The sequence below is a fragment of the Polypterus senegalus genome, chromosome 8, assembly GCF_016835505.1.
Source record: "Polypterus senegalus isolate Bchr_013 chromosome 8, ASM1683550v1, whole genome shotgun sequence".
NCBI lineage: Eukaryota > Metazoa > Chordata > Cladistia > Polypteriformes > Polypteridae > Polypterus > Polypterus senegalus.
The window spans coordinates 45,732,096-45,749,356 of NC_053161.1; the positions used below are offsets into that span (position 1 = coordinate 45,732,096).

The 17,261-nt window shown below is 35.7% G+C and overlaps 1 protein-coding gene across 1 annotated transcript in view; it reads left to right on the forward strand.

Moving 5' to 3' along the window:
* Window positions 1-17,261, forward strand: part of LOC120533935 (putative interleukin-17 receptor E-like) — a 99,199-nt gene that overhangs the window by 42,490 nt on the left and 39,448 nt on the right. Inside the window, exons 5-7 of the mRNA XM_039761065.1 lie at window positions 15,463-15,577; window positions 16,128-16,172; window positions 16,787-16,926. Coding sequence (XP_039616999.1) covers window positions 15,463-15,577; window positions 16,128-16,172; window positions 16,787-16,926 — 300 coding nt within the window. The remainder of the gene's footprint in view (window positions 1-15,462; window positions 15,578-16,127; window positions 16,173-16,786; window positions 16,927-17,261) is intronic.

Genomic DNA, 17,261 nt, shown 5'->3' on the forward strand with positions numbered 1-17,261 from the left:
AACTATATTGGTTTGTGTATGCATACCACTGGTTTGCATATGAACTATATTGATTTGCACATGTATATCAATGTTTTCAGCGTGTTTGTTATTGGTTTATGAGTAAACTGCATCGGTTTACGTTCCATTGCTCTCTGTTTGTGTATGAACAATATTGGCCTGTGTTCATATACTACTGGTTTGCTGGGTCTAGCAATGGATTTGTGTATGCACTATACAGTATTTGTTTCATGTACATCTTATGCTGGATTGATGCGGGTAGCTTGTCAGTTTTGAGCTTGAACTCTGTTGATTTTATGTGTGTACTATGCTGGTTTCACGTACGAAACATGCTGGTTATGCACACGCACCATGTCACAGCTTTGTATATGAATTATATTGGTTCTGCATGCAAACTATATTGGTTGTTTACATGATCTTTAGGGGGAATGGGAGGGACAAGAAACAGGAACTCAAGGGCTGGTGGAGTCATTGATTGTTAAGAGAAGCAGGTAGGAGACGGATCTGCGTTTAAATTTTGTTTATTTTGACTTTGGAAATATATTAATACAGCATAACAGTTCACATTAAAAATACTGAATGGATAAATATGTGTGCAAATCTTTTGTTATGCAGAGAGTTATGATGACTTTCAATGGAGCTGAATACTTCTGCATGTTTGTGATGGGGCTTGGTGGTAATTTACAGTATATATAAATTATGCATGTCTGCTAGAATGTTATCAACACCTATCATAAAATGGGTGTTAAAAGGTAAGCAACAGAAATAAAGAAGTCCCATGTGCACACTTCTTTTAACCACAGCTCCACTTTCTTTTCATAAAAATACAATGTTTGCATTTACTGCCAACCATCAACCCATGAAACCACTGAGTGACACAGAGCAAAAACACTAACCACTTTAATCTACATTGCTCCTCTACTTGAACAAAATATGTATCATTACTTAAAAAAACACACTAAACTGATTAATGAAATGTTTGAAAATTAACCCAAATAACTTGATATATATCTAGTATGGAGCAATTCGTTTTTTAAACTGCCTGCAGGCATCTTTCCTGTCTGCTGCTTATAATGTTGCCCTCAAACATATTAAAGCAGCTCAAATCTAACCTGTTTTTCATGTCTTTTTATTTGCAAAGTGGTGTCTGTTCTCCTGGTAAGTCTCTTCTGATACTCAGTATTCCCCATTCATTTTTCAGTTTTTATATTTGTTTTGGTATTTCCCTTTTGCTCTGTTTACATGATAGTTTACGCAACAGCTCAAAATAAAGTAAACTGAGCATGATGAATGCAGACGTGTGCCCTGTGATTTACAGGTCTGGATCTTATGCCAGAAAAGGTTTGAGTTTCCTTTGACTCTTAAGCATGTAAAAAATGGAAGGCTGCATATAAAGTAATTATTTTTCCCCTTGGATGTCAATAAAGTAGTATCTATCTATCTATCTATCTATCTATCTATCTATCTATCTATCTATCTATCTATCTATCTATCTATCTATCTATCTATCTATCTATCTATCTATCTTCTTTTACTGATAATGCTTTATATGTAGAAGCAAATTTTTTTTTTTTTTTTATTTATTAATTTTATTACAATCAATACATAGCAATCACGTTTTTACAAAAAAAAAAGAATTATACTAAGAACAGATCGATCCCCACCCTTGAGAGAGAGAGCAAGCCAAATGGTGTAAAATTTAAGGCTTTTAAAAATACCTAAATCAACAAATTCTCTGTGCTTTATTAAATCATTTCAAAATATTACTGATTAGATCCTGCCATGTTTTGAAAAAAGTCTGCAAGAAGCAAATTTATAATGAGTTTAAAAACAGCACAGTCAAGGTGGCTTTTGATACAACCCTAAATGCAAGAAGAGTAGATGGACTTTTTTGGTGTAACTTACGCTTTAAATTGCAAAGTTGGCATTTCAGAAAGCAGGGGTCACAGCTCTAAAAGAGTTTTAAAAATGGATGCAAAATGATGCTCTGGAAAAGTAAAAAGCCTAGTGGTAGAAGAACTTAATTGTCTTGCAGGTAATCTGAAATATTGTGTAAATAGTTATATCAAGACATCTGAGGTTTTATACTTAATATCTTTGCAAGTCAATTTAAGAGTCCTGAGTATAATTTTGTATCAGCAACAAATATACTGTAATTAAGCTGAACCAGTCAACATGGTCATTGCTCCAACTTTGCATGGCTAATCATCTATTACTAAACACGCTTAATACAGCTCAGGGTCACTGTGATTGACATCTGTGTTGACAGCACTGGGCTCATGACAGGAACCAACACCAAATGGGGCTGCATTCCACTGTAGGACACACTTAAGCAATGCCAATGAACCAAAGCTGGACATCTTTTGAAAGGTGGGAGAAAAAACAGAGTAACTGTATTAAAAAAGCAAAAAATAAACTGACACAGTTTGAAGAAAATAAAATTAAAATCCTATTTCCAAGAGCAGTGAGGCAGCAGTGCTAATGACATGACCATCAAAATTCAATACTTCAAAGAGGAAACCCACTGAAAATCACATTACTGAAGTTTATACTTAAAAGCTTATGTAATCCTAATACTTGTATTAGTAAGTAATCTTTAAATTACCACTAATATACTTTCTGAAGCTAACTACTAATTGTTTGAAAAGAACTCAAAATTTTCATTTGGACAAATTGATTGGATGAGATTTCCAGGAAAAATCCAATTTGCTAATTATAAAATCTTGATTAGAAATTAAAAGGTAAAAAGTATGAGCAACAGTAAAATGAATTCATATTTTTCTGTTACTACAATTTTTAACTATAGTTCATTAAATGCTTTCCTAAATCTACTCAGATTCAATATTATTATAAATCTGTCTTGAAAATGACAAAAAATTGATTTTCCCTGTCCTTCCCTCTGTTTTATAGGCCATTCCATTACCAGCTCACAAGAGCTGCAGCCTAACCTAAACGCAAATGGGCACTAACAAAAAGATCTGAATACACAATGGGATGTCAGAAACCTGAAAATACACATTATGAAAAGGACCTAAGGAGTCTTAGTGTACTTATTACTATTACTGTACATAGTTTACTGTCAAATAATGCAAAGTGTACGCGACACATGTTTCGCCCTTATTTGGGCTCATCAGGCGTACACACTCTACTGCTACCATCTCGGGGATTGAACCTCGGATGTCAGCGTCAGAGACAAAGCCCCTTTACGCTGCGCCACGTTGTGTGGTTTGTTTATTTGACAGCCTGTAGGTCCAGAATAATTACATTCATTACATTCGTAGTCTGAGTCATGACCTGAATTGTGTGGGTGGTTACCCACCAGGTAATGCTTGTGGTTGGTCTGCCATTCGGCAAACATCTGCCACGGTGCCCTCAGTTGCGAGAAGCAGATCATGGAATGTTACATAGTTTTCTGTCAAATAATGCTAAGAGTACGCGACACGTGTTTCGCCCTCATTTGGGCTCAGGTAACCACCCACAGCTTTGGTTTTTTTACAGTACAAAAAAATAGCAGAACTAGACAAGGCCGATTCCAGGACAAAAAGGTGTGCGCTATGATTAGGGATTGAAGGAGTCATACCTTTTGAGTTTAGTCAGAAATCAAGAGGAGACATGATCGATGTGTTCCAATCAATCTGTTACTTTAAAATAAATTATGGAACAAGAATACTGGGACACGGTTGGAAACTTGGTAAGGGCAGATTTGGCACAAATATTAGAAAGTTTTTCTTCATGCAAAGAACCATAGGCACATGGAATAAATTACAAAGTAGTGTAGTAGAGAAAAGGAATTAAGGAACTTTCAAATGTCATCTTGATGCTAAACTGTTTAAATGTTCTAATATCCAAACTGCAAATCTGGACTTATTGTCTGTCTACAGAACAACACTCTCACACACTTGCACTAACACTTAACACTCATACAGGTCCAGATTAGAGTCACTAGTTAACCTTAACCTGTATGCCTCTGAAATGTGGAGCTGCCCAGAGAAAAAAACACACAGACACTGGCAGAATAGGCAAAGTCCACACAGATGATGAACAAATTACAATTCCAACTTTGAGTTTTCAGACAGCAAAATTAACCACTACAGCACCATGTCACACATAGAAACAATTATTATAAGTATTTTATTCTTACAAAAACTTTTTTTGTATTTCAAGGTACTGTATAATGATACCAAATTGAACTAAACTTAATTCATCATTTCTGTCTGACTGCAATTTATCTCCAGTCCTCAAGCACCAGGAAACGCAAACATGCTTAGATTTCCCAGAGAATAAAAAAGTGACTATGGTTTAAACCAATCTACCTAAGTAGGAACACCCAGTAATACCACCTAAATGTCACATATCTTTAATAAGAACCATTCCAGGGTATTTTACAGATACTGCACATAGATAATGTATAAATAATACAAATGTTTACTGTACATCAATCATTTTTACAACTGTAGAATGAACCAGTGAAGAGACAATCTCAGAACCACATTGGAAGCCAGAGGCAGGGATTGAACTACAGTAACTGCTGTGTGGTTTACAAAGATAATTGTTTAAACACTACAGTTAAATTTTTTTTAATTAATTTTACACATTATATTCGGCAGCGAAGAGAAACAACACAAGGAAGCATAGGTGTGGCCATAATTAAACATAATTTATTGTAAATTACAAATTTATAGGGAATGCAGACAAACAGCCAAGTATAACAATACACTTTTGAAAAGGGTTCAAGCATAAAGTTACAAAGTTTTTTTTTACCATTCATTTTTGCTGTTATTCAACACTCCCCAATGATCTATCAATCATAGCAGAATATTAAAATCATTCAAAAAAGCGAGAAAACATTGTGAAGGAAAAATAAACTTGCATTAAGTTGGTCCTTGTGCCATTTGGTAACTCTCTCTAATCAATAGCTTTAAAATAAAAAACAATAAAAAGATGCAAAATCTCAATCTTAATATCAACAATAAATCATACACAGTAACTCAAGATTCAATAATGTCCCAGGCAAAATATGCCAACTCAAAACTCAGTCACAAACATATGCCAGAACAGAAAGGCATCATACGCTGAAGTATGTTCACATTAACCCTTGTGCACTCATCTGACACAATACAGCACCTAAACAAACACAATTCTAACCTTGGAGAAACAGTAAACAAGTCGGCAATATAATCCATTGATATTGGGTGGGACTGCTTTTCTACATACTTGTATTCTTTAACAATGGTAGACATCAACAAGGTTTCAATATGTCAAAATATAAAGCAATGATTTCCCAATCAGGGAAATAAACAAATGTAACTTCAATAGGAAAAGCAAATCATGCCAACACATTTTCACTATTGTATAATGGCATGCTGAATACTTTTTCATCTTGTCAGATAGTGAAAGATGTGCAGTGCACATGCTCTCCTGGAACACCCTTCGGATGGGAGGACCAGGGGAGAGAGCATTCATCCATCAATCCATTATCCAATCCATTATCCTAACTACAGGTTCATGGGGGTCTGCTGGAGCCAATGGGGAGATTGCATGCACGAGGCAATATCTCCCCCAGAACGATAAATGGCAGTCCCCATGGCTTGTTGTGGTTCCTCGGATTCCCACAGGACATCATGGGACATAGAGTTCTTCAATGCAGCCTATGTTGGGTTTCGTGTGTCCCACCCGGAACTTGGGAGCCATACTTCATGGGTCTCAAACTTCACCCAGAAGTGCTTTCGGACCACATGTTTGGAAGACCGGACCATTTAGTCACCTTTGTTGAGGCTACCTTATGGTTTGTTAATTCCATTGTTGCCCATGTGGTCACTCTTATCTGGAATACAATCTGCAGTTTTTCATCATTACTTATAAACAAATCAATGTTTCATAATTAACAATGTGCCATCCTATTTGCCTTTTCCAATTACTGCCTACAATTTTGAATAGACAGATTGCAAATTAAATGCTGTATCATTTGTTAACCAGTGACCTTTATGAGTAGCTCTAGTACAGTTTTATAGAAGACCATAGCACCAGTTCATTTTAGTTTAAGCAGTAAATGATCTGTTTCTAAAATGTGAATTAGATTTTGTTTTTTTATGCTTCCATTGGATCTCTCAGCAGCTTTTCAGACAGGTCTGCTGCATCTACAGTATGTCTGGTATTGTTCTTACATGATTTGCTCCCTATCTGTTGAAACATAGCCTGTTCATCTCTGAAAAAAAAAAAAAAACTAATAATTTCAATCTGCAATCATTCTCCGCAATTTGGGTGTTAAGCAAAGCTACATTTTAGGTTGTATTTCATTTCTTGAATATTTACTTCCCTTAAGTTGTATTATTCATACATTTTTTATTTATTCAGAAAATATTCAGTTCTACATGGCTATAAATAATGACCTTTATGTTGATTCTTCATACTCTCAGAATATTTAATGAATTTCATGTTTTCATAAATTATATTATTTTTGCATCTAAATGTGAATAAAACTGAGACTTTGAAAAAAATGTAAAAATATTCCTTATTATTTAAATAACAAAATCAATTTTAGTTTCTCTTTGTGTGAGCTTAGCATTTCTAAATTTTGTCTTATTGGACAAATGAAAGTTGCTCGTAAATTTGCACACTTCCATTTATTTGTATTTATTTGATCAGTTTTCCAATATGGAATGTGACCAACAGTGGAGCACCACAGGAAACAGCCCTGTCTTCTTTTCTCTGACTATAAATAAAACAGCAGGTCATGTCACTTACAGAAATTCTCAGATGATTCCACACTTTTGAGGTGCATTGTTAAAGGGGATCAGACAGAGTACAGGAGTCAAGTGGAGAAGTTTATTTCTTGAAGCAAACAATCAAGGATCTTGTTATTGACTCTCGCTGCACCAAAGAGCCTCAATAAAGAGCCTCAATGAGCGGTCACTGTTCAAAGAGTGGATTTAGAGGTGGTCCACACCTACAAGTACTTGGGGGACCACATTAATGACGTGTTGGACTGGTCTTGGAACACAGAGGAAAAACGCAAGAAATGGCATAGCAGGCTCTTTTTCCTTAGGAGACTGCATTCCTTTAATGTGGACTGCATCTTCTACAAGTCTGTGATGGCCAGTTTGATTTTCTACGCTCTAGAGTGCTGGGCTGGTAACATCATTTCAATAGAGGCCCAATGAATCAAAAAGCTAATTAAAAGGGCAGATGTAATTATGAGACACACTCTGGAACCCCTGTAGATAGTAGCAAAGGAGAAAATTAAAACAAAACTGATTACCATTATAAACAATGCTGCACATTCTCTCTCTGATACACTAACACTGAACAGTTTCAGCCAACAAATTATTCAGCAGAACTGTGTTAAGAAACGGTACTGTCGCTCCTTTATACCAACAGCAATACAGCTGCATAATGCCACACTGTTGACTGTGTCAGCCAAGGAGAAGATTTCTTTCTTTTTAGTCATTCTGATGTACTGTATATCTGAGAGGGGCTTGTTGTTTGTCATAATATAACAAAGTATTTTTTATTTATTGTGATTCTGGAAAAAGTCAAAATTCTTCCTGTGGTCAAATAAAATACTATCTATCTATTCAACATACACTTTTGCAAATGCGTCCCTATCTAAATTTCTCTGCTACTAAAACATATTAATGTTTTTTTTTTTTTTTGCTTGGATTATTGTAAAACCATATATAATGGTCTTCCACATGGATCCTTAACTAAATTGCAGATAGTTGAGAACTAACACATTTTGACAAGGTTACAGTAAAGATCAATAGTGTATTCATTTCCAAATTCTATCCCTAAGTTTAACTGAAAATCCTCTTGATATTTATCATTTTTGATAAATTATTTTACAAATAATGCTTTCTGTTCCACTGATGCCCAATGCTTGTTCAATCCACATTATAGATACAACACTTTATGGCCTAGGATCGATCGGTATCAGACCACTGAAGGCACAAGTTAAGACTCAAGGCCTTTTTATTTGAGTAATCTTTTAGCTATGTTAATTTATTTGTACAGATTTATGCTAGAGTTGTATTGTGTAATAATTTTTTTTCATATCTGACATTTATTGTTTTTAACACCTTACTATTTCTTATAATAAATATATAAAAAAGAAACAAAAGAAGAGTCAGGACTTCAAAGGATTCCCTGTTTAATGTCCTGGCTGTAGGAAGGAAAAACTTAGGCTGAGCAATAATGAAAAAAAGAATACAACTGCAGTAGCCTCAGAATAGTTGTTGTGAGAGAGATCTATCCCCTTCTGAAGGAAAGTCCCAAATGAAAACTTACTTCCTGTTAGACAGACATTTAAATAGCAGAGGAAGCAGAATGGTGCAGTTCAGGGACACCAAAGTTGGAAATGATGTCAGAAGTCTTCAGGGCTGTCCTACTCCACTCTAAAGGGAAAAGAAATTGTGTTAGTGGCCGTATTGCAGCAAAATCCACTCACATGTCTGACAACATACTTTTAATGAAGTAAAGTACTTTATGACATTTATTGTTTTTATACCTTAGTATTTTATATATTTTTACTGAAGTAAAATACCTTGAACACTTTTTGCGTAAATGGGTATTGAAGCAAAAGCTTTTAATTCTTTTTTTTTTCAGTTTTATTGATTTTATTGCAATCATTCCATACAAATAGATTACTTTTTTGCACAAAATAGGATTGAAAACAAATCACCCCCCACCCCTGAGAAAGAGAGCATGGCCAATGGAGTAAACTTAAAGCTAGTAAAAATAAATAAATTGATGAGTTTTGTAGGCGGATAAAGAAAAATGGAGAAGAAAAAGTAATGGGAAGAGAATCTACTTCCTCAGTGCTTTAAGAGCTTATTCTAAAATATTATTGATTAGATCCTGCCAGATTTTGAAAAAGTTCTGCACAGATCCTTTAACTGAGAATAAGATTTTTTCCAATTTCAAATAGTATAAAACATCAGTTACCCACTGACTTAAAAAAGGAGAGTTTAAAAGCTTTTAATTCTTGAATCTCGAATCCAGGTAGGGTTCCTTTACAGTATATGTGTTTCCATTAACTCCCCATTTTTTTTATTTCCATTATATTTTTTCCCAACATCAAAAATATGTAAATAGCTGAATAGAAACTAAAGTGGCATGGTATGTTGCACTTGGTCGCTGTTCCATCCTAGGGGCTTCCTGCCTTTCAGGTGTTTTATACTTTTCAAATAGCCTGACCTGAAAAAAGTTTACTAACCATGGAGGAAAAATATATACTTGTTATCGTAATAGCTTGTTCACGAATCCTAGCGTTTAATTTTAAACTGATTTTGAAGTGGCATATATCTTCTTATGAAAACAGGTAGGATTTCGTAAGCTATTTTTAAAGTATCACTTTTTAATAACATTTTTTGCACAAAATGCAAAAGTACCTGCCATGGTCATCGCGTCTGTCTGTTTGATTGCATAAACCAATTTGCTTTCCAATAGATAGATTTTGTTGAAATTCGGCAGACTTGACTGTGAAAACATCCAATCATAATGCATTAAATTAACTGTACATTTTTTCAGTAAAAAAGCTGTCATTAAATTAAAATAATGATATTAAATAGATAAATATATGCAAATTTAAACGTTTTACCTATCAGTATCAGATAATTGTTTCAATGTGCAAGATTATTTTGTGAATAACTGCAGCATTTCCTTGAACTCAGAATGGTACTGAATTCTGAATTTGCATAAAGTTAGTATATTTGCATAGGGGAACCCGACATTTGCAGCAAAGTGGAACATTCTTCCTTATAGCTCCCATATTTATTCACGGTGAAGAGCTAAAATTTAATGACGGTTAGAAAAATATTTTTCAGTGTGCTCTAAATTGTGGTTATAGAAGCGTATTAATTTGAAGTTATTTTGTACTGGTGAAAACGTTTCCTTCTCCACTTGATGACAAGAGTTATGTTTAATAAACATGGGTTTCTGTCAAAATGATTAAAATAATTGCTGGCATTTTTTTAATATATATACAGTATGTGATGTTAATCTCATACAGGTACACAAACTGTGGTATGTGGGTATAAGTTAAAAGCTATATCACCAAGCTATTTAGCTTAAGTTGGTTTCATTTGATATAATGAAACAGTTCAATTTAATACTAATGATGATGAAATTATATTTCTTGGCTGCATTAATTTTACTGAGATAAACCCTACACTGGTCTATGATCTTGACTGTTTTTAATAATAGTAATAACAATAATACAATTTATTTTTATAACACCTTTCCCTTGTTAAAGGTGTTTCACTAAGTCTCATAAAGAAACAGCAGGTATATGTAACAGTGGATACAAATGTTTCCTGAATCGAACACTAAAACGGATAGATACAGGATACACAAAGCATTAAATACAATAAAAAGTAAACCAGAGTAAAATAATAACTTAAAAAAAATAAAGCCTAGCAAATGACATAATCTGTGATATAACACATACACACAAATTATACTGAGCATCTGGACAGAGAGGCAGACTGAAAGAGGAGGCAGAATGTCAGGTTAAGTTAAAAGCCTTCCAGAACAAATGAGTTTTAAGCTGTTTTTTAAAAGAATGAACAAAGTCAGCTGATCTAATTAATTTCGGGAAGTCATTCCAATGTCTGGTTGCTATGGAGCTGAAGGCTCTGATACCTACAGAGTGCAGGTTAGTTTGGGGCACAACAAGATTGCCAGAATCAGAGGACCTTGGACAGCGAACAGGAACATAGTGACAGAGAAGGTCACTAATGTAGTGCAGGGATATTTAAGGCTTTGTAGGTAACTAACAGAATTTTATATTCAATTCTATAAGACATAGGGAGCCAGTGTAGGTGAAGCGAGATGTGTGTGATGTGCTTGCTGTTGCTAGTTTGTGTTAGGACTCTTGCAGCAGAGTTCTGAATCAACTGGAGCTGTGATATAAGATTAGAAGCAGCACCTGCCATTAGGGAGTTACAATAATTGATGTGGTATGTCTTTTAAACATGAATAAGTTTCTCAGCATTAGCAAGGACAGGAATGATTGAACATGGGATATGTTGCAGAGGTGAAAGTAAGAAAGTTTCTTAATGTGGTTTATGTGGGTGAAATAAGAAAGAGGGGAATCAAAAATTACACCAAGATTCCTTGCATCAGAAGATGGTCTGATGATATCACCATCAAGAGTGACTGAAAAGGAGCTCATTTTCTTAAGTTGCACTTTAGTGCCAATTTGCAGAGGTTCAGTTTTGCTGCAATTTAATTTTAAAGAGTTCTGCTCGATCCAGGTTTTAGTTTCACTGATGCAAGTTGTGAGATAAGAAAGCCCAGATGAAGTTTCACTTTTAACATTAAAATAGAGTTAAGCACCATTTGCATAGAAATTATAAACCAATCCATAACTACAAATGATACAGCTATGGGGAAGCATACAGATACAGACGAACAGAGGGCCAAGGACACAGCCCTGAGGAACCCCTTGTGTGACTGGCAGTGAGCTGGATCTGCCTGTCAGTCAGATAGGACTTAAACCACTGGAGGGCAGTGCCAGAGATACCCAGCATGTTTACCATTCTGGACAGTAGAATGTCATGTCTGACTGTGTCAAATGCTGCACTGAGATCAAACAGAATGAATATGCTGGTTTGTCCAGAGCCTGCTGCAATTTTAAAAGCGCCTGGCACAAAGCTTCTGTCAAGAGATGTACTTATTAGTGTTGTAACTGTTGGAATTATGGCATGAAGGCAGGCTTTAAGAAGTGTGGTGGGGATGGAGTCCAGTACACAAGAAGTCGTCCTATTCTTACAAAGCAGGTCATTAACAAATTCAAATTTGGATGGAATGGAGAGAGGTTAGGAGCATGCGCTGATACAGCGCATTGCTGCACCCACCACATGACAAACCAACTCAGGATGCAGATTACGATTCGAGTGCAGCCATTCAATTGGTGACAGCTCAGCACCACACTAGTTCAGAAGGAGTAGAACCAGTGTGAGGTTTTTTATGGTGGGTGTAGTGCCAATTCTGCCACCGACCCCCAGGTTTTTCCCTGCAGGTTGGAGGGCCTACATTCAGGGCTGGATGAAGATTAATGTCATACCCAGGTTGGAGCAATTGCAGGTTAAGGGCCTTGCTTAAGGGCCCAACGAAGTACAGTCACTTTTGGCATTTACGAGATTTGAACCGGCAACCTTCCACTGCAAATCCCTAGCCTCAGAGCGGAAGACAGGGAAATATATAAATGGATGACAGATTTATGTTAGATGAATTATTTAGATTTTTTATTTTATTGCGGAAAAACTGGAGGAATTTTTCACAGAGTTCAGTATAGGAGGTAATTGGGCCAGATGCAGGTTGATGTAGTTTATTAACTACAGAGAACAAAACCCTTGGGTTATCATAGCCACTTTCTATTATTCTGCCATAATGGGTGTTCTTGGCTGCAGTGAGTGCATCCCATAAAACCTGTTGATGGTCAGAGAAAGCCTGGATGAGCACGGTGTGGCCAATCTTACGTGACATTCTCTCAAGGCATCGGCCAGCTAGAGTGCTTAAAGGAAACCTCCTTATTCTTTAAAGGAGCTGTTTTATATGGTGTGGAAAGAAGGGCTGAGTTATAGTGCTCAATAAGACTATCTAGCATTGATGGAATACTGTATGTGAAGACAGAAAAGATCAGAAATAGAATTAGCAAGCATAAAGGGACAGATATTTTTAAGGTTTGACATTTACAGGTAAGAGAAAGAGAAGTAAAAAGTACTGCTTTATGATCAGAGAGCCTCAAATCAATGCTATAAGTGTTGCTGACAGATAAGCTAGATGTACAGATCGAGTCCAATGTATGACCACCAGATTGAGTAGGAAAATCAACATGTTGTATCAAGTCAAAGCAGTCCAGTAAGGATAGGAATTAATTTCTCAGCTTACATGTAGTAATGTCAATATTGATGTTGAAATCGCCAGGAAGAATGACTGTCTGCGAAAGGGAACTTAAGTGGGTTAATCACTCAGTCGATCAGATTAAAAAGAGTGACGATAGAGAACAATGAGTAAGACAGGACCTGATTTCTTTACTAGCTTAAGATCCAGACATCCGAAAGAAAATGGGCAGTCTTGAGCTGTGAGGCTCTGTGAAGTAAACATATCTGAATGATGTTTCCTCTGTGAGAGATATAAAATCGTTTGGTTTTTGCCAGGTTTCTGTTAGGCATAGCATGTTAAGGTTGGAGTCTGTAATGAATTCTTATAGCATCAGCGCTTTGCCATTAAGAGATCTTGAGTTAAACAATGCAATATTAACTGACGAGGGTTCATTGTGCACAGATCCATGATTAGAGTTTATTTTTCAAATTTGGCACACTGACACTACTATTTCCAAAGCCATGAATAGGACAGCATATTCCTGAATAAATGCTGCCATTGGATTTTTCATTCACTGCCTGGCCAGTGTCTTTTGCAACATTCCAGTCTGACCATTTGTTCTGGACAAATTGTTTAATATGAAGGAGTTCATCACAAGAATATTTTAACATAGTACAGAGCGATACTTATCTGATAATAGCAGAGAAGAAGCAGAGTGAAGAAGGTGAGATGGGTGAGGTGGGGTGGGGTGGAGTAGATAAGTGGTGATAGTAGGCAGCAGAGGAAGCATAGTAGGAGATATTATAAAATGCACATGAAGATCCCAAAATTCAGAGCTTACAATATACAGCCACATACATATGCTAGATATTACAGCCATGATTGCCCCAGAGCTGCAAGCCAGGTGGGTGTAAAATCAGATAATTTCTCAGTCATTAGGTACATAAAGAAGGAATCAAAAGCAATCCAGTATATCCATTACAATCAATGAGATAGACCATCCCCTGCTTCTAGATTGGCATGATGCAAAGAAATGTTCATAAAACCTCATCCCGTGAACCACAGATTCAAATGTCTCTGAGACTGCAAAAGTCCATAAAGTATATAAAAATAATCCAAATCAGTACAGTTTGAGTCAGATGCATCTATAAACTATACATACAATAAAAAAAAGAAATGCAAAACTTGAATTTTAACGAACAGTGCTGTTTAAAAGGGAGGAGTATCAGAAACATGCATGTGCCAGCATCTCCCTTCTTGATGGTGTCAAAATTAAATGAGTGAAACAGTGAAAGTTAAATGAGTGGCAGCTCAATTAACAGTTAAATGACAACCACATTTTTTATAGTGTTATTTTTCAAGCAAATTTGACCTGAAAACTTAGTGTGTTGTACAAATGTCCAAATGGTTGAAATCTGAAAATTTCCCAAATACCTCTTTTACACAATAGCCACTCCTGACAGCAAAACAAATCCCCATAACGAGCTATTAAAACTATAGTAGAATCACATGTGTAGTAGGTAATACGCTGTTATATCGGCAGTTTGTGTGTACCAATGCCACTTCAACTCACTTCTCCTAATGCTTAATGTCGTAATAAGTAAATCAAATGATCTGTACAAGCAAAGAAAGCAAAAAGTAATTTATGTAGAGATGAATAATAAAAGGAGTTACCAACAGTTTTAGCTTTAACTGTCCATTGATTACTTCTTTAAAAAAATGTATTTCATATGTTTAAAAAGACTTAACTACAATTAACTTTAAATTGCATAGCATTAAAATCTCTAATACATTTAAGTACATTGTAGAAGATCAGCCTCGACACAGACAGGCAGACACCAATATTCAAACCCACAACACGTTTATTATAGTACTATTTACAAATAATCAGTACTGCACACGAGCCAGTGCCCATGCACTACACACTCTCAAATCCGGCTTCTCCCAAGTCCTTTCTTCATCGCCTCCATTCCTCTCCTCCGAGCTTCGTCCTCTCGAACCCGACTCCAGCTAATGACTGGCGGGAGGCGGCCCCTTTTATCTCCACCTGGACATGCTCCAGGTGCCCCTGATGAGCTTCCTATGGCACTTTCTGGTGTGGTGGAAGTGCACATGAGCACCCGGAAGCACTCCAGTTGTCCCTGGTAATACTTCCACCAGCACCTCCGGGTGTGGCGGAAGTGCTGACGTCCAGGGCTTCACAGTCTTCTGGGCACCCCTCGCTTCCATGCTCAATTCCCGTGGCCCCAACACAAACCAGGGTAGCTGCCCTCTCGTTGTCCAAGAGAGATATAGTCCTTCTCGCCATCCTGGCTAGGCACAGCCCCCAGCCGCCCACCACAACATATAGGTATCACTATCTCATATATGACTCATTGTTAAAAAAATAAAATCAATGTTAGTGTTCACATCTGTGTCTTTGATGAGGTAAATGAATAGCAATTAAAATTTTGCAGCTTTCAAAATAAATAACAAACCTACACTATTAGTACATTTTCTAACTTGTTAAAGTGTAAAGATATATAATTCAATTAGGACTACTCTTTTCTTATTGAATTCACACTAGCTTACAGTTGTGTAATGTAATTTAATAGCTGATAATGTCTACATTTATCAGTATTCACCTGTTTTTCTTAGGTATATGTGCAGTTCAACTGCTTTGAAGTTGGAGTTGCTCAACGGCTTCTTGTTACAATTAGAACTCTTCCAGATTTTTGTGGCACTGCACTTTTTCAGGAGTATGCAGTCCAAGGTAAGGCTTTATTAAAACGATTAATCTTACGAAATGCATTTTTACTTTTTACTTCACTCTCTGTCTGCATGGCCCATAGTAGTGCATATTGGACTAACTGGTGTACCTAATTTGGCCTATTGTGAGAGGGAGTGGAATATAATAACATGGTGACATTTCCATGGCTGGTTCCCGGTTTGCAGCCAGTCCTGCTGGTTTTGGCAGTGGCTTCCTGTATCTATATAATAAAAAATACAAGTTTGAAAATGAAGTGTTACCGAAGAGTGCTACCTGTGATTTTTTTATTACGGCATAAAAGGATGTTGCTTTTCAAAATCTCTCAGTGGGCAAATTAATATTTAAGTTGTTTAAGAAGTTTTTTTTGCATGTTCTTGTAATTCAAACACTTTAAAATATGTCTACGATATTAAGACAGAAATATCATAGTTCTCAGTGTTAACTTATTTAACATTTTAATTGCCGTCATTAATCTTACACAATAAGGATAAGTTGTATTTTATAGAAAAAAGAAATAAAGGAATGCTCTGTAATATTTTCTTATTTATTTTAGATTGTCAGAATGCTGACATAAGGAGAAATGTCCCAATATGTATTGGTAAGTCAATGTGTGAAAAACATTTGATTTAATGTTGGTAGAAAAGATGTTACTTAGTGCTACTGGCTCATAGCTCAAAAGTCGTGAGTTCAAATTCTATCCAGGACCCTATGAGTTTTCAGATTCCCCCAGCATCTTTGCTATAAAGATATATACAGTAACTTATGTGGATTGGCATCTCATTGGTATATCCTGTAAAATCCTACAAGACATCCAACTGAATATATGGAATGTCTTTACCTAAAAAAAAAAACTATCATGGGGTCATGTAATAAGTCCTAGCCATGCCTATGAAAGACTAGGACTCACATTGAATCACTTAAAATTGGCTTTTATTAGAAAAAATGCCACTTTGTTTACACATGATTAAAAAGCCTGTGGTTAGGAATTCCCTACTGCTATTTTACCTCGCATTACAGCCTTTATTATTGCAGCACATTACAGATCTATAGTAGGATCCATACCCAAGTGTACATTTTGGCTACAAAGACAACTTGCCTCCAAAATGATAGCCTTAAAACATAATATATTGTAAGTATATATCACATTCATGTAGATTTTTTCACTTATATTAATATGTTTTAATAAATTATTAATAATTTGTCTTTTATCAGCTGGAAAACTAAATTATGCTGTTGATGAAAAGAGAAAATTGTTGTCAGTTCAAGTATCTGAATTTCTTGAAGATTACGACTATCATTTAAGATTATGTCACAAGTGGTATTCATGTGAAAGTACTGGGTCTTATGTCAAGGTATTTATATATTTTTTATATATAAATAGAAACTTCAGGATAAATCTGAATGTTTATTAGTGTTCTCTGGTGGTCAAATTCATTTCCACCTTTTCTATTAAGACATTAAGATTGTGAGCAAGTATAGTAAAAGACAATTAGTCACAAAAAAAAGAGCTAGCAGGCATTTATGAAGGACTATCATATACTAAGCTTTTCATAACTAGATTAATTTGTAAATAACTTCAAATGGTAGAGAACACTATTTTCTCATTGAGGTATACTAGGTGGGTCAACATTGACCCGGTTGAGAAAAATAAGGTGATAAGCAGCATAATCCTGGTTTTCATGATAAA